Raw genomic sequence first — 22,988 nt, forward strand, 5'->3', positions numbered from 1 at the left:
CGAGACAGCCAGTCAGCTTCTGCAACGTCAGCCCTGGCCCACCGGGGCAGCCGAGCCTCAGTGCTGTCATCAGATTTGTTGAATCAACCCAGCAGCCTGTATCGGAGGAGGGCAGGCAGAGCGTGGCGGTAGCTGTGATTTGACGAGGATGACTTGGAGAGGGGTGGTGGCAGCCGCTTTGCTCAGACGTTCGCAGGTTAGAGCCTGAGGCAAGCCAATGTCGGTCGGAAGACTTCCTTCCTCTGCCCACCGGTGGACATACTTAGACCTTATCTTTATGTATTAGCCATGGATTGGATGCAGTGGACTCTAATACCACCAGCGGCAGGCAGCGTCTGGCCTGCTGTTCCTCAGGAGTTGAGTGAAACGCTGACTCTGACCACCGCTCTGGGTTATAGCCTCTTAGCCTGTGAGACATGCATGCTGAACTGCCGCTTTGATCCTGTGAGTATTTCCAGCAGACACCAGGGGTTTATTAGCCTGGTTCCTGTCAAAACGATTTTTAGTTTGAGGAGTCTTGTTGTCGATTGAGACTTATGTACAACATGACTGATGAATGCTTGCCTTTCTGATTCTCAGCGTAGACCATTTCGAAGAGTCGAGAAGGCATTACAGAAACATTACAGTGAAACGAGGGGTTCTTTTCTTTTTTTAAATGCGGGGTTTAAATTAGTTGATCGTAAAGCACATTTTGACCAGGAAAATGCTTAGATTTGAGTAAGTCGTGCTTACATGCACAGTCACCCAGCCGAAAGGCCAATTTTGAGCCAGGAGAAATCCCGGAAATAGAAACTTCTTTTCTGGGCAAGTGAATCTGTCATTTAAATGTCTTATTTTATACTTTCCCTGTATTTTTCTTTAGAGTAAGCAAAGGGAAAATTGTTGTAGAAGGCTTTGCAGTATTGGTATTCTCACAAACTGTAATGTGAGTTGAGACATGAAAGATTTTGTGAAGACTTTTTTTTTTTTAACCAAATTACTGTTTGCTATAATATGTCTGGCACATCCACAGTGTTTTATTGGCATATTTTGAAATGTACAGTTCATTGTGCTTATGAATATAAATAAGCAACCTATTTAAAACTGCCTTAAAAAGCAATACATGTGGGGAAAATCGGCTTCTACAGTCTTTGTGCACTTCTCTCTCTTTAGCACTGTTATATTAGCTCGTGTCACTGACAAAATGAGACCCCATAATGTGGGTCACTCATGATGGATTTTAATTGGGTAGAAGGCAAACCCTGATGATTTCCTTAGACACCATCTTGTTGAAATTTTTTATTTTTTTTCCCTTCCCTGTGACCTGGGTGGGTTGATGTCAGCTTGGCTCTTGTGATTGATTTGTAGCAGTTGCAGCGTTTCCTACAGATTCGGTCTTTGATGTTAGCTCATTTGCACTTACACAGGCACAACCATGCTTGCTTCAAATATTTAATTTACTCTGTGACAAATACTGAAGGAATATAATCAGATCAGAGTCTGTGATCACCTGGGTGGACTTCACTTCCACTCGTCTTTGCTGGTGCTGTTGTTCTAACTCTGCTGCGCAAACACGGTGAACTCAACAATATGGTGCATGAAGCAGTTTTCCACCTGCTGCTCTTCTGATTAGTGGCCTTCTAGCTCAGAGAGGATCTGCAAAGTGGACTACGGACTGTCGTAGCCAGCTTCAGTCCAACGCAATAGTTTGTTTGAGAGACGGAGAAAATGTCTCACAGGCCGCCACAGCAGGAATGTGGCCAGCGAACCAGAGAGTGGGGAAAAGCAAGACCAAACTTTAAGAATAAGAGTGAGAGGATAGTGGTTTATGTTTTTCATTCAGATGAGTGAACAAGGCAAACATTAGCATATGTGGCTGGTTGGACTACATAAAATCTGTATAGGAAACACTGCTTTGTTGGTGTTCTTTAAATTGCACGGATGAAACATAGGCCACATAAGTCTGTTAGCATGGTTTTAAATATACTTTCAGAACCTGTGAGGTGTATATTTACTAGTAAAAGACAATTCATCGATTACAGTCGTATGATTTATAGTCAAAGTTGATGCCCAAGAAGTTAATGTCATTTCTGATCTTTTTTTTAGTAACTACATATACTGATGTGGTGACATACATAAGCTGAAGTTGATTTCTCTAATCGGGCTCTGTTGTTTTGCAGGAATCTGCCAAGGTTTCGGACCTCAACCCCAATGCGAAAGCATGGGCCAACCACATGTTTAGCCTGGACCCCAGCGGGACTGCCGACACCACAACTGCTGCCCTGCAGCCATGGAAGGAAGGCTGCGATAGTTCGGCCGATCCCGGCCCAGAAGGTCATTGATGCACAAAAACTGGCTTCTTATATACTTAGAATCTGACTTTTGGCCACTATAGTGCAAAACAAAGTATAACTGCTCTCCATTTCAGATATATCGAAATAACGCAATACAGAGCATAGATAAGAACATAAAACGTTTCCTGTTTCTAAAACGGTTTATCAGTATAGCATTGAATGATTATTCAGCATTAACAGGAATTTTTCTGCCTATAAATGGTCTTTGTGGCTTATTGTGCATATAACCATGTTTGGTAAATGCATGGCTAAGGCAAAGAGACTGTGTTACCTGACTTAATAGAAGTCTGTGCATTTTTGTGACATTACTAGTGATTTAATAAACCAAAATCTAATTAATCTAACTCCACTTTTTAAACACGCCTTTAGCAGAAGGCCCAAACCCTTTTTATATGCAGGTAAACTCCTAATATGTTAGGCACCATATAAGACAGGGGGTGTCAGACTTGTTATAGATTATGGTCCTCTTTCAAACCCAGTGTTATTTCAAGCTAGGCTAACCTGTAAAACTATTGCATGTTCAACATAATTGCAAAATAATGTTGAACACGTCCCTAAACAGACAGAAGTACATTGTGAAAATATTTACGTGTGGCAGCACAGTGAGAAGTTGGCAGTTTGAGCCCAAGCAGAGCCCTTCTTTAGCATTTTCTTTAGCTAGTGTGGAGTTCAGGTGCAGGTTTGTAATTTCTCACGATTGGACATAGACAACGTAGTAATAGTGCTAGTATTTCATTGAAAAAAAATGGGATGATTAGACTTAGGCAGTCATTGGTGGGTGAGGTATTAACCGCAGGCTGCATGTTTGACACCCAGAATCTTAAATCTTAATCTTAAATATTAAAAAAAAACAACCAAAGTGCACAAAATTGTTCCAGAGAACGTAGCCGTTAAATACAAAATGATTCTGCGCTGCCTCTAGCACCATTCTTCTGGGCTGTAACAGAGATGAAATTGTGTTGCAAGATATTAACTGAAGTTCAAATAAGTTAACTGCAGTCTTGCATAACACCCATGTTGACCACAAGATGGTACATGGAGTAAGTGTAGTGTTCACCATGACACCAACATAATTCAAGCTAGTGTTCGCTCAGCATTCATATATTACTGTTGTATTTTGCTGACTTGTGCTGACTTGGGTAACTAATAGTTTTTACAAATTTACATTAATGAGAAGTAGTCCGTTTAATGCACATTGGGCTGATCAGCTGCATGAAAACCTTCTGGTAAAACGCTGCCACCATGTGGTGAAAGTTTTCAATTTTCAGAGGGTCTTTACAAAAAGCACCTTTAAATTGTTGCAGGTAAATACTGGACCTGAAAAAGTGGAGAATTATAGGTTTTGGTGGTTGTGGCAGCGTGAAGCAGGTGAACATAGCCAGCAGCTAATTTATTAATGTAATGCGGAGAAACTGAAAATAGTATACAGCTAATCTGAAGCTGAGGTGTAGAAAAGAAAGTGAAATGTTGGCATGTAGTCTGCTTGCTAAGTCTGTAATAATCGAGTAGTGACAAACGGCACAGTCTGGTGTAAAAAGCTGCTTTGTCCACTCTGGTTCCCTTTTCCCACCACACAGGAGACACCCCTTTAATCATTCATACTCAATCTAGAATGAGTTATGAATATTCCAGCTCCAGTCACCCGTCTTTCTTTGTAAATGACAGTAATCACTCGCTTCAATGTGCTGAGCCAAGTTTAGCCACAGAGGCAACAAGGACATGGTGGTGAAACAGAAATTATTGATTAGTCTCAGTTTGACGCGCACTGACGTCCTGGCCTACTTCATCTTCCACGTCCGCAAAGACATTTATGGAAAATTTATTACAGAGCACTGCTGATTTAATGCAGTTGGGCCATGCATGTAGTGGTCTGTGACGGAAAATTCACACCACGCCTGCAGTGGTAACAGTGATTTAGTCATGATACTGGCTGGTTCCTCTAATGTCCCCATTCACTGTCAGTATGCTAAACCATTACATGCACATGGAAGCTTATTCTGATTCCTTTGTCGACAAACAAAGACGGACTATTAAAGGTTATGAATTTAAGCCACTTATTATCATTCAACAGCCCTCCTGTCACCTGTTTTTCCTTTTACTTTCATATTGACTTCAAACTTGGGTCCTTCATTTACTGTGGACCCATTGTTTAAACAAAACAAAAAACAACCTGAAAGTTATATGGCAGATGATGAAAAACAGGAACTTATTTTATTTAATAGTTCATCTTTTACTTACCTTGGTGCTGCGTTTCAGACTGTAGGCGATGCCTTTCTCACTTAGAAGGCCGTAAAATGGAAAAAATGAAAATGTAGTTAAAAATTAAAAACGTATGTGCTACGTATCAGCAGTAATGGTTTAGTTAGGGGTTCCCATTCTGTCCCACAGGCCCAATGTTTGACACTCATGGGTTAGCAGTTTTTCTGATGTTTGAGTATTCACCATTATGTTTCACACTTGCCTGATGTGGACGTGACTTCAAAAGTAAAGGTCAAGATTTTCAAATATTCAAATTTGGGGTGGGTGTCATTCGTTGCCTAGACGATGAAACGGTGCTTTCCCCATTATAATCGTTCATATTTTATTAATAAATAACAGCATGGTTTCTGAGACTGCTGGGAGTGATGTGCTAAATTAAGACAGATGACACTCACAGAAGCAGCGTGTGAACGTATTTAGCAAAGGCATGTGGACTCGTAGGCTCCTTCACAAGACCCTTGTCTGGAGGACTCGATCACTTGTCGCTTCTAGTTAGCCACATCTGTGTTTATTTTCACTTTTGCGGTGTGCTTTGTGCTGAAGTTTGAAAGAGTAAGCAGGTCTGAGGATTTGAACAGACGTCCCACAGGCCTAGAGACTGTTTAGTGACCTCATCACAGCTTCCGGCCACTAGAGAATGTGATCCTCAACCAGTTAGCGAGTGGTTGCTGGAGATTGACCATTTAAAAATGGTAATAAATGCTGTTGCAAAACCACCTTGTGATTGTTTTGGTTGCCAGCAGGTTGCTGAAATCACCTGTAGTTTCCATGGAAAACACAAACTTGTCTGGAAATACTTAGATTTTCCTCACCAAGCTTTACTGAAACTTGAAAAGTGGAAAGTAATTGGAAACGTTTCCCTTTAAAGTAAAAGTTGTGCCTCACCAGTACAGCCACCAAGTTCAAAGGATGCAACGTTTACTGAACCTCCCACGGATTACTTCCAATCAGAGAGTTCACTCTCTTAAAAGATTTACTTTTTTATTTTTATCTGTGAAGTGGCCTTTGTGCTGTGCTGTTATGGTCGCTGTTATGCTCCTGCCAAGTCTTTTGTGTTTGAAACGAATCTAAAAGATAAAACGAACCATTTCCCACGGGGGACACGGCTCTGAGTAGATGAACTGTTTTCAGTTTAAGTCACTGTACCGTTCAGTCATGTGCAGAGTATTTCCATAGAGCACCCTGAAGAGAGTTTAGCCAGACCTTAAGGAAAATTGCCGGCACTGTGATTTGATGGAGGTTGCTTAAAACCCTCAAACACAAATTAAGAGGAAAATGCTCTTGAATACGATGGCATTACTAGTCCCACACTGTTTAACCCAGTATTAAAATTTGTCCCAATACTGTTTTAATAAATGGTTATGTGCTTAATTACCTGAATGTAATTTTTCTCTGGTTTTAGTATATTATCATGTTTCATTCTGTTCTGGCACATCTCTCCTTTGTGATCTGTTTTCATTTTAATTTGCTGTTGACTCGACATTGCCTTCATACCCACTTTGTTTTTAATTCAGTCTAAATGAAATCCACAGCACTAATTCTCAGGATTTATTGCTAGGCTTATTGCTACGCTACAGCCAGAAATGTTTGTCTGTAGCACAAAATATACAGTTTCTTTCTTGGTACAGTTTATTTGAGAAACATTTCCAGTAAATGTATTTATCATTGCATAATGGACCAAAAAAAACACTTGTTAGTACTGTTATTAGTACAATATTACCAGTAGTGCAATATTTACATTTATGTTAAGATGGATCATTTGTTTTAAAGGCAATACTTGTTTTGTTTAGATGTAATTAGTGCTGTAGAAAAGGTTTTATTTTGGAATTACATTAGTTTTTTGCCCAGCCTTTAATGATTCATAATTATTCATTATTTAAGTTGCTCACATTATCATTGTGTATTTCTATAAGATCTGTTGTGCTCTAAAAGGAAAAGAGCGTTCAGAATGATGGTCTTTGCATCTTAATCAGGAAAAGGCTGAGTTTATGTGCCAGGCCAGATGCTTCATATTGCCTCTGGTAATAATGTCCATTTGTCATTGCACAGGTGTATTGTTGCTGAACTGGGACAAGGTTGGAAATTCGGCACTTAGAACTTAAAAAGGACACTGCTCTCAATTCACATTGGAGCTGTTTTCTTGCTTTTCCTTATCTTCTGCTATATATGTTCATATTAATCAAATCAAAATTTCAAATGATGAGAGCATCTGTCATGTAAACAGTGTGAGCCAAACACTCAGACTGATCTAAATACTGAGTATCTACTCTGTATGATATCACCCCCACCCACCTGCTGTTCACACCTTCTGTAGCTGGAGGGGCAGCCAATCAGAACCAACACAGTTTAAAGGTAGGGTGTCCTTAAATGGCTGGTTTTAGAGGTTGAGCTGAGGGGCTGGATCAAGGCCCAGTTTAAGATTCCAATAAACTAATTTGAACTACAAACCATGTAAAATAAATAAATAAATAAATAAAAATAACTACTATTATGCTCATAGCCCCCCTTTTAAACATCTGGTGATATTCTTATGCCTTTAATCATTATCATAATGCCCATTGTTGATTGTCACAGGCTATGAAGCCAGTGAAGACAAGGCTTACAAGGAGCCCCTTCTAACCGACCCAGATGAGCCTCCACCGGTACCAGTAATGCTGGCTGAGCCAGCCGCCGTCACTCTGGAGTGCTCCGAGTCAGCCTACACAGAATACCCCAAGCCTGGGCAGCCAGGGCACACAGGTGGGCTGGTTAGTGATTGGTTGTTAGTCAGAGGAGGAGGCTCTGAAGTAGTTGTGTATCAGCGGTGTTTATCCACATGCCTACACATGGATACTTTTGTGCTGATTTTTGATGGGGCGGCGTGGACACCCAAGTTTGTAAACAAAGTAACTTGACGATGTCCACATTTATACCACAGGCACGGCTATTAGAAGGCTTTTAAGGATTTTAAGTGTGTTGGCCTCGTCAATCACACGGGGATCTAAATAAGTTTGATTTCACCTGATCTTGGATAACTCAAGGTTAGAATGAACTCCAACCAAACACAGTCGGCTAATGTGGTCGAATATTAAGGGACAGTCTGTCCTCGGGCAGTAGATTTATTTTTGAAGGAGAACAGTGACCGCTTGAGAGGTATTTGTTTTATGTGTTATTTATTGCATCATTAAAATGTCATTGACCTGTTCCAGACACGATCTGCTACGAGACATTTATCTTTTTAAGTGCCCTCTGCTTGAAAGAAGTGTTGACAAAAACAACGAGGCTAAGGGAGGAATGGGTGGTATTAAGATGACTGTGATTATACAACCGTGTAGGAGTAGGTTTCTTAGCGCCCGTGCCATTGCTTCCAACACATTAAATTAGCTTGCATGAGTATTTGCTGTGTGTAAATACGACACTTTTGGTGCTTTTCTTCTTTCTTTTTTTCCTTCTCCATATTTTACAACCCTCTCCACCCACATCCCATTTCATTGTCTGGATAGTGTTTAGAGGATTAGACATAAGCTTAGTTGCTCCTTATTTTACCAAAATCTTTATCCTCTATCAACAGGCAGTGATCCCCAGCCTGACAACCCCCAGGAGGGCTTGAGGGAGCACCTGAAGAAGACCCTGGAGTTCTGTCTTTCCCGGTGAGCCAGTAGCTTCATATCACAGTACAGCCCAGAATTTTATGCTTTTCTTTGAATGTAGGGACATCTCCTTCACTAAGCCTCGAACTGTCCATGAGAAACTGGCGTACTGTGCTGAAATCTCAGCCCATCTACTTCAATCATTGCTCAGCAGCTGTTTCATACTTGCTAATGGAGAAAAGCACTTAGATTAAGATCTGGAAGGAAAAACATCTACTTGAAAGTGATTAACACAATGACTTGTGGATGACTGTGTGCAGTCCACTCATGTGTTATTCTGCCTCCTTGAATCCTGTGGTTCCTGATTGGTATAATCAGCACATTAGGCTCAAATAATACTTTCTGTGGCAGTGAAACCTCAGGCGTCCACAGTAGCCTTCATGACGTAAATGTTGTCATCTGCCTGTGCTCCCAAGGGTCTGCATCTGTGCACTCCCCAACTATGACTGTTGGCTGGCTGCACGTGTGAACACGACCTGAAACCCACTGTACCATAAACAAAAATGTTTCTGCTCTATGCTTGCTCTCATATGCTATTAGTTTTCTCTTGGTTTACTCCCAGGGCCCAAATTTTATTTTGTTTTGGGCATCAAGACAAAATCCAGACTTTTAATATGTGGTTTGTTTATTTGCATTTGTGTGTATTTGTTCTACTAGAGAATTTAAGATCGTCTCGAACAACGGTGACTGCCCATGAGATTGCTTTTAAAGTACAACATGGGGCTTTAAACCATAATGAGCCTTGTGCAGTGTCCAGCTACAGGCGCAGTGTGCATTTATACTTGCTCATGGGAGGGGGGATTGTACTGCTGCAAATCTTAACCAAATACCCATCTCATATTATAGTTCTCTTTATTAGTGGTATTAGTAGTAGTAATCTGAAAGCTAAAGGTTAAAAATGAATCCGCCTTCCTCTGTAGACTCGGACATCTCTGCTAGTAAGAGAGGGGACGGCTGCTTTCAGCCGGAGGCAAAGTTTACAAGAAATCTTCTTAATTTAGAAAATTAAGCAAGATGGGGCTTTTTTCTTTCTACCTTCCTTGTTTAAAACAAGCCTGTGACCAATGATGTTTAAGCTTTTTGACCATGACTTTTAGGTTTTGATTACATTTACAGTGACGGCGTTAACAAGGGCTGCTGTTAATTCTAGGAAAACATTTTCTCCCACTCCAACTGGGTCGTAGCACTGCCTCCTAATTGTGTGGATTTTGTGTGTTTCAACCTTTTTGTTGGAGGGACACTTAAGCTCTGTGGGTTGAATGTTGTAACACTGCTCATTCGGACTGTCACAAACTGGGCCACACACTCATTCCAATTAAGGCTTATTAAAGTAAAATAACCATAAAAGAGAAGACTTAAACAGTGGTGGGTGAAGTCAGTATGGTCAGTGGTGTGAATGTCATATTGTATGACGCAACAAAACAAAACAAACGGCCGACAAGATCCAAAAGTGGTGTCTCAGGGTGCCTTCGTGGAGCATTTGTACACTGAATCAGCCGTCTGTGTGTGTGTGTGTGTGTGCGTGCGTGCGTGCGTGCGTGCGTCCGTCCGTCCGTACGTACGTACGTACGTACGTACGTACAGGGTTCATGGGAATTCTGCTTTTTTATTCCCCCTCTCTCTTTGTCAGAGTAAATTAATATTTTCGGTCGTACTGGGAGGTGTGATGGTAATTATATATGTTCCAACATCATTGTTCATGCGCTAAAAGAATTATTAAATCCATCAATAATTAAATGTGTGTGTGCAGCTAGTGTACTGGAAGACTATGTATTGTTTTTGATACCGATCAGGCCTCTTCTCTCTCTCTCTCTCCCTTTGGGTGTGGGCGTCAGGCGTAGTCTGAATGAAAGCCTTATTTCATACTTTTGAATGCCTCTGCGGTGGTGGTGGCTTAGCTGCTGATTTGAAAGGAACTGAGGCCTTGAAAAATTCATTTCATTTTCTCCTCTCTGTGAACTTGGAACAAGCCAACAACAATAGCATACTGTTAGCTTCTCCAAAACTACAGTGGAAGTTAAAAGAAAAAAACCCCCAAAACTGATCAGATATGAAAACAAGAAGCTATAGAAACCAAAAGACTACTGCTGGGTTACAAAATACTGGACCATACACACCTACAGTGCATTCTTTTGAGAAAAATCTCACAGTTGCAAAAGCAAAGCAGCCAAATGTGCAACAGCTGTAAACTGAAGGAGTTTCAAAAGGTGCACTTGTTACCAGAAGAGCAGCGATTCAGATGCAGTGTCACCCTCAGCAAAGCTGATGTTTATTACACGTGTAAGAGTCGCTCTTATTTAAGAGCAGCTGTGGGTGCTAATCACAGAATTGTTTATCAGAGAAAATGAAGTTTGTTTTCACTGCTGCACCTTTTGCCACCTACACCATGAAAGTCTAACTAACCTCTCCTATCTGCGTCTCCGTTTGGCAGGGAGAATCTGGCCAGTGACATGTACCTCATCTCCCAAATGGACAGTGACCAATATGTGCCAATTGTGACGGTGGCCAACCTGGACCACATCAAAAAGCTCAGCACGGACGTGGAGCTGATTGTGGACATCTTACGATGTGAGCGACATGCTTTCAAAGTCACAGTTTTATGCACCAGTTATTTTTCTTGGAGTTCAATAAGAACTCGTCATTGTGCTTGTTTACCTGAACGAGCTGCATGTCAAGAAAACCTTATCAGAGTGAATTTCTATCAGCATGTGGTTGGAGTTGATTTCCCAGGAGAGGTCGTTAAAGTGCATCCAGCAGAGTCTTACCTACTTGTGTTTGATTTGTGCTCGTACTTAGTTTACTGCTTAAATTAATCCTTTCTAGCTTGGAGGCCTTTTTATTTAATGGCTCATTGATCTGTACACTGCCAAGAGTTTTATATTTGAATTTAATCAGGTTACTGTAAATAAACCATCATGTAATTACGCTGCGATTAGGCTTTTTGCATTAATATTTTTTTCTGAAGATGTTCAAGTATGAAACTGCTTGTAATTTACAGATCACCCGTTTGGCCAGTTTCAGGTCCTGCATCCATGATTAGAAATTTTACATATTTATCTATGTTATACAAAGCCTGAGTGCAGCCCCGTCCATCCTGTCTGAAACAGTCTCTTTTAGCTCCCTTCCCCTGCATTTAAGACAACTTTTTTCCTGATTGGCTGCTCCTCACAAACAGGTGGATGGGGCTGCTGTGCCCAAAGCTCCAGCTATAAGATCATAGCTGGAGCTTTGGGCGCATAGGAGTTAAATACTCTGACCTCATCATTTTAGACTTTGTTCATATTTAATATGAGACTGTTGTACACTCTGGTGTGTGTGTGAGTGTCTGTCATAGAAAATAAGAGTAAAACTGCAAGATTAGTCAGTATTTAATTTGCATTATTTTTTTCCAGCATATTTGAGTCCTCGTAATTTTGTGAATACAGGAGGTACCCACATGAAATTCAGAGCCTGAAAAGCACTTTTAATATCTGTTACACACAGAGTCTAGTCACATCTGCACATGTTAAAATAGAAGTCTGTTAGAGGAGTCGTGCACCAAAATGCATCCAGAAAGTAGATTTGTGGTCTGACTGTTTTGGACCAGTGGCCACGGTGATATCAGCCTTTAAGTTCACAGAAAAGAAAAAGAAAATCTTCAGAAACAGATTGACAGATCACACAGAATTTCAGCCCACCTGTGAGTTCCTTCAGGACACATAACCAGGAAACGTTTCATAGTTTGAAGGTGAACATTTTGCAAGGTTTCATTAGATCTGTGAATGTTATTGTACATAATAAACTAGCTGATTATGAAGGGCTTATTAGGTGGGATGTACTGATTGATCCTTCCTGAAATGGCCCATAACACCTTTTCTTTATGGCTTCCTGCAGCTTTGCCATTGGTCCAGGTGGATGAGAAGGGGGAAAAGGTGCGACCCAATCAGAACCGCTGCATCGTGATCCTTAGAGAGGTTCCAGAGAGCACGCCCATAGAGGTCAGTGCCGAAACAGGATGTCCAATTACACGTCTGTCATTTGACGCTACTGTCATGAGTCAACAAACACTAGAAGCATTATTATTCCATGGAAATGGCTCACGCCTAGAACACAAGCATAGCTTATGTACACTGTAGACGCCAGTCTGGTCTGGGTGTCTGATTGATAGTTTGCCTTTATGGTCTGTTCACATTTGTTTAGAAGGTCTTCTATTTACAGTCCCAGTAGTTAAACTGGGATTGTAAATAGAAATGCAAGTAGATAAATGTTTGCTTTTAGTTAATTAAATTTAGTTCTTCTTTAATATTTTACTCATTTCTGAATTCAGGGGAAATATTCTGCTAATGAAGTTCAAACATGGATGAAGTCGACAGACTCTGAATTATTTAATGTTTCTGTTAGGATGCATAACTTAATATAGTGAATTCTTATGCCTCAGTCACCATAATTAGTTTTTTAGTTATCATATGTGCCTGAACAGGTAACTCTACACGTATCCTTGATTTATTTAGGATTTGGTGTGTTTTATGTCGTGTTCTTGGATATTTTTTAAATCAATCTTTGTTATGCTTTAAGTGGAGTCTGCAGAATGCTGTCACTGTTACACATTAAGCTAATTAAACCATGATAACGAGGTGGTATGACTCCAAAGGAGACCAGAGAGTAGACATTTAAGGTAGACACCTCACCTTTCCAAAATGCAAAGTCGGGATTTTATCCAGTCATGACCCGTCCTTTCCCAGCAAGCACCACAAACCACACATTTTGAGCATTTTGAGGTTATTGAGAAGCATTTTCTTGTCGAGCAGTGACGGTAAAACATTTGCAGAGGTCTTGTGTGATATCAGTAACTCTCTTATCTGCCCCAGCCTGACAGAACATTTTCAGTTCAGCTGACTCCGAGCTAATGACTGTTATCACAGCGGTGCATTTTCAGCTCCGCAGAAAGTCCACGTCAAACAGATCTGCTCATATAAACAATATTTTTCTATCACATCATTCCCCATATTTCCTTAATACTGGAAAGTACACTAGTTATTTTGCTCAGAGCATCATATTTAGTTGTGAAATATAGAGAGAGGAGCAGCGAAACGTGGTTTTCTGCAGCTTATTCAATTATGGGTTGTTTGTAGTCTAAATCTTACGAGTATTAAATGTAATAATGTACCTTTGGTCCAGTTTAACCTGCGGGAATTTGTGAAGGCTTCTTTAAAGCTTTTTGCACCCACAGAGAGAAGAAATTGGAAAACATGCTTGTAGTGTCTCCTGATGTCTTTACGGCAGATATGAAGTAAATTCATCAAACAGCCAAAAATTATAAGCATCTCTAGAAGCAACAAGGGGTCGCCCAGTAGTGCAGCTCTCTGTGATGCACTTCATGACGCAGCTAAAAAAAAAGGGGGGTTTTGTTTTGCTTGTTAAGAGAATGTGTAAACTAGTACTCTGTGGAGTTCAATAATAATAATAATGACAAAACAAAACCAGAAGGTGAATCTGGCTGCTTGAAGAACCAGTTGGAAAATGGAAAATAGCCTTAATATTGGACACATTCTCTGCTTCAAGGTGTAATTTTGAATGAAGCTGCTTCAGGTTAAACTAATACAGCACTTGTGTAGTTTATTTCCCACGGTGCAAGCTGTGCCAACAAGAGGCCACCTATGAAATCATTCACATATAGCAAAGACTGATCTAATCTGCCATTAGACAATAATGACAGATGGAGGAAGCTTCCAGGTCTGAAGCGTGACGTCAATACAAAGTGCCGTCTTATGACCAGCAGGGGGCAGCTGTTCTGATTGCAGATTCTATTGAAAATAAACATGTAAGGCAACATGGTGGCTATGTCCACTTTTAAATCTGTAATTGGGAAACATAACTGAATAGATCTTCATTATTATTTTTTCATAGTCTTGCTGCCCAGCCTGGGCCACCGGGGTTGTAGCAGATCTGTAGTGAAACAGTGGAATGAAATGAGTTTCTCTTGTTTTGCAGGAGGTCGAGGCTCTTTTTAAGGGGGACAACTTACCCAAGTTTATCAACTGTGAATTTGCCTACAATGACAACTGGTTCATCACTTTTGAATCAGAAGCAGATGCACAGCAGGTATCCGTACATGTGGACAGTTAATTTCATGCATTCATTCAGTTTTGATTTCATTAGTAATTTATACTAGTATTTAAATCTGAGTTTAAGCATCAAAGTTATCAGTGAACTTTGTGTGTTTTAAGTCACTAATGCTGTCCTGCGTTTCCTTTGTTTTAAAGGCATATCAATATCTCCGTGAGGAAGTAAAGACCTTCCAAGGGAAGCCAATAAAGGTAGGCTCACATTTTATTGGTTTGAGGCTGAGCTGGAAAGAAAACAATTTGCAAATCAAAAGATGCTCGAGAACCAGATGCACCCTGCTGGTGGTGATTTCAGGCTCTCGTCACTGTCAGTTTATGCATTTTGAGCTATATTCAAACCACTTCTGTTCATGAATGTGGTCTCAAAAGTCAAATATCCCCTGTCATGCAAAATGAATCAGCAGAGAAGCACACATCCAACTTTTTGGTAGACAGCTCACAAATCACAGGTTTTTGCTTAAGGGGTTCATTCAGAGGTCTGCTTGTTATTTAAGGACCACATGAAGCGTGTAAATGTAAATTGCATTCCTCTGTACTAAAACAATTTTTTAGATTTGGCTGAAAAACGTTGATCAATACCTCTAAGCCCATGGTACACATGAATATTTATTAACAACCGATGAAACAAACAAATTTTGTGAAGATGGTTGAGAAATGTATTTTTTTATTTGTATTTTTTCCTCAACTGTATTAGCAGTTAGTTATAATATCGATCTCTCTTTTGGGCGCTGGTGCTAATTTCTCTCTCTGTTCGGGCTCTTTCTACCAGGCGAGGATAAAGGCGAAGGCAATCGCTATCAACACTTTCATACCAAAGAACGGTTACCGGCCGGTGGAGGTGAACCCGTACGCTCAGCAGCGCTACACATCCTACTACATCCCGCCGGTTTACAGCCCCCAGCAGCAATTCCCGTTATACAGCCTCATCACGCCGCAGGCCTGGTCGGCCACACACAGCTTCATCGACCCCGCGCTGGTAAGAATGAGTTACTGTGTGTTTATTGGATTTGGGAAAGAAGAAGTCAAACAGGTGCTCAGTTGTGTATCAAAAACGGTAAATTCACAATTGTTTTTGGATTTAAGATTAAATCAGGACCAGCAGATCAGCACCAGGATTAAATTTAGTTACTTGTGTTTAATATTGACTTTTTCGGTCTGAATAATACACTGTGCTTTCTGTAGTGGCTGCTTTATTAAATATAAACTGTTTAAATTGGTGCTATGAAGCATTAATAGGTTTAGAGCCACTTTCACATTTTTAAGACACTTTTTATAAACATACAATATCAACAACTACATTAGAAAACATTAAGTTCAAAAGTCACACAACTAGCTTAATAATTTGTTACTTAAATGCATCTTATTTAACTGTTTTTCTGTCTCCAGGTTACTCCATTTCACAACAACCAGTTCATCAACGGATTTACATCTCACAGTTTCAAACCAGCGACGTCGCCCCTCACTGTCAGACACTACTCGCCCAGGAACAGGTTTGTTATAGTTCAGTGGAACAATGTAGTTAATGTACGTGCTGTTGGAATAATAAATCCAGGTAAACTGGCAGCATCTCACCTTTCTCCACTTGTAAACACACTGGAAGTTCGTCAGTCGTCCCAGCACATCTCCATCACCCTCACACAGGGTGTGATCAGCTGTTCACCCACTAATGTTGTGTGTATGACACACAGCTGTGTGTTTAAACAAACCGAACATAGAACATAAAACATTTGTTTTTACTTATTTGTAATCCCAGGGGTGATTGACAGATTAACCATATGATGATTATTTACCTGCTTATCAAAGTTTTGAGGTTGGTTTTTTTTGGGGTTTTTTTAAATTAAGGATTTGTTACAATATGAATTTAATGGGGTAAAAGTCTGTGAAGTTGTTTTCTGTTGTCCAGTTTTGGTGAGCCCACGTGAGTTTTCTGTTTTTAGCTGACAGGAGTGGCACCAGGTGTCGTCTTCTGCTGCTTCTGCTGCTTTAGCTCTTCTGTTTCGAGGCTTGAGGAGATCAGAGATGCTCTTCTGCGTACTTTAGCTGTAATGAGTGGCTTTTTGAGTTCAGGTCGTCTTCCTGTTAGCTTGAAGCAGTCTGGCCCCTCTGCTCTGACATCAACGAGGCATTTTCGATCATAGAGCTGCTGCTCACTGGATGTGTGCTGTTTTTCATTCTCTGTAAACCCCAGAGATGGTTGTGCATAGGGCTGCCACGATTAGTCGACTAGTCACGATTATGTCGACTATTAAAATCGTCGACGACTAATTTAATAGTCGACGCATCGTTTGAAGCTTTGTAAGATCCCAAAAGACGCAGGAATAAGTAGTAGGATTTAAGAGTGTAATAACGGACTGAAACAGAAGATGGCAGCACTGCATGTACAAGGATGCCAGCTGCCGTTAAACCCCGAAGAAGAAGCTGTGTCCCAGAATTCATAGCGCAGCCCAGCGCAGTTGTCAACAATGGCGGCAGCTAGTTAGTTTTAACTTTACTCTTATTATTCTTTCTGGGTCACAAAAAAAACGTTTAACATATTTTCAGGCGAGAATGTAGCTGTGTAAACCTCAAATATCTGCTCAGTTTATCAGGACACCACATATTTTCAAAAGCGCTCCGACGTTTTCGGAGACGTCTGTTACCCACTAGCTCGATAGCTAGCCGGGGGCAAGGCTAACTAGAGCCGTGAGAACACCGGACTCCCGGCAAATTGTTTTCAAACCCACCGCCGTCTTTCGCTAGTCAGGTTAAACATATATATATATATAAGTCACTTAGATAACTTAAAAATGTTATTGTTTGGCTTTCTTTAGTATTTTATTTGTTCCTGAGTAAATCTGTTTGGCTGAGATTAAAGTTATAGTTTTTGCACAGCTAAAACTGTCAAGCAGACAGCTGATTATCAGAAGTGTGAGATGCTGGAGAATATACTCCGGTGTCCTGTTATATTTTAGAAAGCAAGGAGTTTATTAAATTTCACCGAAACAATCTGCAAATTTCATTAAAAATGAATAAACTACCATCTTGTCTTTATTGTTAGTTAGCACAAACACTTCAAGCTGTAAGCTAATGATAGTTATATAAGACCAGATGCTGCTGGTGCAATAAGCTGTACGCTGTACGTCCAATGGATGATGATCTGATTAGTCGACTAATCGCAAAAATAATCGGTGACTAGTCGACTATCAAAATAATCGTTTGTGGCAGCCCTAGTTGTGCAGCTAAAATCTCAGAAAATCAGTTCCTTTTGTATTTCGTAAATAAACCATCAGCATATGGGAAATGATTGTATCTAAATAATTTATCCACTTCCAGTTTCACTGAGTTTGTAGATTTTTTACTCCTCCAAAGGCTGAAGACGCAACACAAACGCAAAAATGAAATCTCACCATCTGGTTTTACCTGTCACTTGCGGGGTCCTTCACAGAATGAGTTTATTGTAGGCCCAGGGTTCGATTATTCACTTTAAACCCAAGTTTTAATGCTCACATGGACTCACAAGGTTTTCCTTTTCTGCAGGAATCACAGCAAACCTCACCTGAGGCCGACCATCCCCACAGCGGATCGCAGCACTGGGCTACTGGACAGCCCGAGCCTCTTTGCCGGCTTTCCCAGCGAGAGGCTCAATGGGGCTCGCAGCAGCCCGCCAACGCGACTCCCCACCAGCCAACCCAGAACCAGGTTACCCTCCACTGCAGCCTTCCCTCGTAGGGACACTGTGGGCACGGGGCGAGTAACGGAGCCCGCAACCACAGACTACTCGCTGGGGATCGGCCGAGGAAGGTCAGGCACTGATCATTTACTTGTGTAGAGCAATAACTCTGCCACTCCCCTCTGATAGTGCAGGTTTCCAAAGTGTTATGAGAGGAATTCAACAGTTCACGCTGACACTTTGAATGTGGTTGTCCTAAAGTGAAAACATGAGTAAACTAACAGGCTCAGGTGATTCTCTTTTGTTCTTGGACACAATGTCTTTGGAAATGGGATGCCACACATTTCCTGAAGTTTTGGTCCTCTTAGGGGAAACAGTCAGTACAAAGTGTGGTCAAAATGTTTGGAAATTGAGCTCTAAAAGTGAAAAACCTTACCTGATTTAAATTTGGCCAACCTCCCATTCAGAATCATCTTCGCATACACCTCAACCGGCTCGTTGTGGTACAGCGTCCGCAGCACTTTGTGTTGGGCAGCAGCCCAGGCGGAGGCCCTGTCGGACCAATCTCCAGCCTCGATTCTTCAACTGGATTCAATTTTTGTGAAAGTGGAAAAACTAAAAGCGAGGCGAATCGTGCTCCTGCTGTCACTCCTCGCATGACTCACTCTGTTCAGTCTTACAAACTAACTTTAAACTGAGACCCAGCTCCCATCACCAGTGATCGACCTCCATCCAGATTTTGCGTCACTTTAAAACGAAAGACAAGATTTGCCGTCTGGCTAAATTGCAGAGCAAAGAGTGTAAGTGGGCACAACAGGACTTCTAAGAATAGCAGCCGCATTGGAAGCTGTCTGGACAAACTAAGAGATGATGACACTGAACAGGGCATCAGCCAAATTTGAGTGAGGTAATGTTTTGGAGCTTTTTGGCCACACCTTATCCAAAGCTGTTCTGAGTGATCACCTTTATCCTCTGATGAAACATTTATGTCGTGCTGCCAGCGATCACTTCCAGAATGACTCACCATTAAAACAGCAGATGAGCGAGTTTCTTTTAGAGGACTTGAAGCTGATCTGGTGGCCCAACATCTTAAGCTTTACGTTTACTTGTCTCTGTGTTTAATGGGATCTGGAATTATATATTTTTTGCCCTGTTTCGGCTGTTCCTCAAAAATTAATCGGCTACTAAAAGTTTTGCATGTATCTGGATAAAATGATGAAGTGGTGACATTTCATATCCAGGAGGCCAACCTCCTTGTGCCATCACGATTCTGTGCACCAACTGAGGAACAGAAGGGGAGATTGTGGCCATGTTTCACGTTCTGTCAGATGCATAATTACTGAAACTAGTCTTTGGTTCCAACCTATTAAAATCTTTCAGTCTCAACTAATTAATTCTAGGTGACGTTGTGTAAGGTGAAGTCGGTGTTTTTAGATAGAACGGATGTTTGTAAATTGAGATGTTCTTTTTCTTAAAGGAAAAATGTTTCTGCTTCTAGGAAAAAGAGGGACGAAAAGTTTACAGTAAGTACTGATTTTTATCCTCGTCATTCTGATTCTTTTCAAACTTTAAATTCCACAGTTTTTCTGTGAGTTTATGCTCAGTTTAAAGGAAGCAAACCAAGATTAGTACTTATGTATTCCTTACATCTTGAAAGTGAATCGAAGACTGTTTTGTTTCCTGACTCTTTGTTGCCTCTGTGTAGAGAGTGACGCCTCAGTCGCCGCCTCCGCCCCCAAAACCTCCATCTCCAAGCTTCGAGCTCGGTCTCTCCAGCTTCCCTCCTCTGCCCGGAGCAGCCGGCCAGCTCAAAACTGACGACGTCTTTGACAACCGACTAGCCAGCAGCGTAGTCGTCGGAAACTCCAAGGAACGGGTAGGAACTGATGCTAAACTCAAACTGAGCTATAGGTTTGTCAGTGGTGTGTTAAATTATGTATGAATCAATGTAAACTCCAATAAGCCCTGGAGGTTTATTGTTATATTAAATTAAATCTTCTAGTATAAACAAAATATAATACAGTAAAGTGCTTGGTTAGCAAAGATGATAATAGACGCAGGTTTTGTGGTAAAGATGGGTACAATCACAGCGCCTGCTCCAGGAAGCGCCATTTTGCCGGTTTTACTTTTGTGAGGAGAGCAGTGAGCGTGCAAAAGAAAAATACGATTTTCTTAAAGAAAAAACAATCGGGAGTGACCATGACAAGCTGCCACTCAGCACACAGCATGAAAGTATGACAATAATCCACACACAACACACATCAGCCATGTTGGTGATTTGTTTTTGTGAAGGGTCAGCATGGTTTTGGTGCATGATTTTGAATTGTTTCATAAAAGGTGCCCCAGTGTTAGAAAGAATAGAGAATTCATCCAGCTCTTATTGTGGCTGCCACGCAGATATTTCATGGTGACTCGACTCAGGCACTTCCTAAAAACAAAACGGGCTGTTCAAACTGCAACAATACCTTTAAATAGTCTAAGGAGCTTGGAAAGAAAAGCGTCTGGACTTCTAAGTTGCTTGAAGACGTTCCATCTCTCATCCGAGAAGCTTCTTCAGTTCTAAGGTCAAATGGTGGAGATTCTCAGATTTAATCCCTGTGGTGGTTCCCCCTCTACCCAATCACATGAGCCAAGGTGTGAAAACAGGTGTGGGTCACAATCAGCCAGGGTTTCGGGTGAACTCATTGTGAAACCTAGCCCCACCCCATCTTGTGATTTCCTGAGGTCAGAAGGCCCAGGATGTGAGTGGGCGTTAAGGCGTCTGGGAAGGGATCTCAAAACTGGATTATAGATGGCAGACGGTTGGTTGTCGTAAACCACCGCCTCTTTGACCCTAGAACTGAAGAAGCCTCTCAGATGAGAGGTGAAACGCCTTCAAACAACTTAAAGAAGTCCAGACAATTTTTCTTTCCAAGCTCCTTAGACTACGATGACCTGGATGACTGAGAACCTTCACAGACGTACCTTGAAATATGTTGGAAAACTCTTTATTATTTTTTTAATCTTCCTCAAAATAAAGGTGAGACTCTTGAGAGTAATAATCTGATTCTCGAGTGTGTTGGCTCACGATATGGAGCATTAATCTAGCATTTCTTTATGATATGGAAAAACAGCACAAGTATAAAGAAGGCTTTAGGAAGGCACCACCAACACTGCAATTTTAGCTACTGGTCCTGCTTTTTCATTGTACACTGATATACGCTCACCTGTAAAGAACTTCTCCTTCTGCTAATAAAAAGAACTTGCTGTAATACGTCATTTCTGCTGCTTGCTGTTTGCTTGATGTCGCTGCAGAATGTAAGTGCTGAATCCAGTAGTGGAGGCACTCTCTCTCCAGCGGGTCCCAAAGAGCCTCTCCGGTCCTCAACGTCCCCGATGGCCACAACCTTCCAGCCCTCGCCGACCACCCCGACCACGACCCCCGCCTCGACGCTGCCCCCTTCCCCTGGCACGCCGCACAGTCCCGCTCCCTCCCTCCCAGTAACGTAAGAAGCACTCAGATGTTGTTGACTGCAGCACGTAGAGCAGAGTCTGTAAAAAGCCATTTACTGACAGCCGTAGGGTAGAAGATAAGGCTGCGAACATACACAGCATTCGCTGAAATGCTGTCATTAATTATCATAATGGTTCTAGTATCTGTTAAGAAAAGCGTGTAACATAATAGCCTACGATTTAGAGAGAGAGAGAGGATGTGACAGGAAAGGTGCCATCCACCCACGAGAACAGCCTGACATTGCAGGTAAAGACGCAGCGTTTTCCAGGAAGCTTGTGAGCCTATTTCAGATCATTATAGGAAGTAAACGTGACAGAAAATGGAAATTAGGAGTATTAACTACAGAACTGGAAAGGCAGCCACACACCATACCTGCAATGGCACTGTGACAGTTTCTCACAGCTATGAAATGTGTCATTTTGGACATTTTAGTCATGTGGCACCATTAGGCTTCATTCTCTCACCCTGAAATGGGTGAGGGTTGCCACAGCGGGAAGCTCCGGATGTTTTATAAGGCAGAATTTTTATAGTGAATACTTTTCGTGTCTGCTCCTGGGAGCAAACGCTTGCTTCTTAAGCAAATGTGTAAACCACAACACACGCACGTCTTCCAAACTCCTAGTGGTTTAAAATGAGTCCTCCTAAGATATTACCGAGGCTTTGTTTCTTTAAACTTAGGTCTGTGAGAAAACAGTCCTGAGCTGCACAAGAAGATAATGTTGAATATTAGGTTGGCCACATTAAGGTGAGGAGGAGCTTTCTGATTAGATCTCGTCTTATTACAGTCATCAGTTTGCCTCTTCATGTTGCACTGATCACTTCTTTAGCCATTATGTGCGTTTCGAGGACTGCAGACCTCCTAAATGATGTTAAATTCATTATTCCACCCTAATGCTGTTGGCTCATGTTTCTTTATTCCAGGGAGGTGAAGGTGACAGAGGTGAAGCCGAAGGAGGTGCAGCTGTCTGTGGAGCGAGTTCCTGGGACTCTGTCCACTGCAAGCAAATCGGTGCAAGTCAACGGTGCTGCCACAGTCAGTATTGATTCCTCCTTTTTGTTTTGTTTTTTCTGCTCACTGGCGCTTTTTAATATTTGCTGCCTCTCAGACACCTCAGTCACCATTAAATCAATCTCATCCTGAAGAAAAGAAGGCAAATTAATTGCACCTTAATTCTGCGCAGTCTCGTATTGATTTTGATTGCAGACAACTCGATTTCTAGAGGAAAAAACTGTGCATTTTTAAAATGGACACATGTAGCAGCCAAAAAAGCTTTACTTGTAACAAGCCAAAGGCAAATTTCCTCTTACAGCTTTAATTTAGGTCTGTGTGAGGTGTCAGAAGGAAACGGTGCATTTTGAAGAAGAAAATCTGTTTTGATGGAGGGACGAAAAAAACAACCCCTGCTTTCCTCTCAGCTTTGGTCTTTTTTTTTAATAGCAATAAAACACGAGCCAAGGTCTGAAACGTACTGCTGCTAAAACAACGACCACACACACACACACACACACACACACACACAC

General features: G+C 41.4%; 1 protein-coding gene across 3 annotated transcripts in view; it reads left to right on the plus strand.

Moving 5' to 3' along the window:
- Positions 1-22,988, plus strand: part of larp4b (La ribonucleoprotein 4B) — a 51,206-nt gene that overhangs the window by 24,002 nt on the left and 4,216 nt on the right. The window contains exons 3-16 of one of the 3 annotated variants that reach the window (XM_026148823.1): positions 2,160-2,313; positions 7,167-7,331; positions 8,143-8,221; positions 10,653-10,789; positions 12,095-12,198; positions 14,192-14,302; positions 14,464-14,517; positions 15,095-15,301; positions 15,712-15,815; positions 17,842-18,105; positions 19,452-19,497; positions 19,680-19,850; positions 21,269-21,459; positions 22,389-22,500. In XM_026148823.1, the coding sequence (XP_026004608.1) occupies positions 2,160-2,313; positions 7,167-7,331; positions 8,143-8,221; positions 10,653-10,789; positions 12,095-12,198; positions 14,192-14,302; positions 14,464-14,517; positions 15,095-15,301; positions 15,712-15,815; positions 17,842-18,105; positions 19,452-19,497; positions 19,680-19,850; positions 21,269-21,459; positions 22,389-22,500 (1,899 nt within the window). The remainder of the gene's footprint in view (positions 1-2,159; positions 2,314-7,166; positions 7,332-8,142; positions 8,222-10,652; positions 10,790-12,094; positions 12,199-14,191; positions 14,303-14,463; positions 14,518-15,094; positions 15,302-15,711; positions 15,816-17,841; positions 18,106-19,451; positions 19,498-19,679; positions 19,851-21,268; positions 21,460-22,388; positions 22,501-22,988) is intronic. The other 2 variants (XM_026148824.1, XM_026148825.1) reach the window with 2 other exon arrangements.

This window comes from Astatotilapia calliptera, chromosome 18, assembly GCF_900246225.1.
Source record: "Astatotilapia calliptera chromosome 18, fAstCal1.2, whole genome shotgun sequence".
Taxonomy (NCBI): Eukaryota; Metazoa; Chordata; class Actinopteri; order Cichliformes; family Cichlidae; genus Astatotilapia; species Astatotilapia calliptera.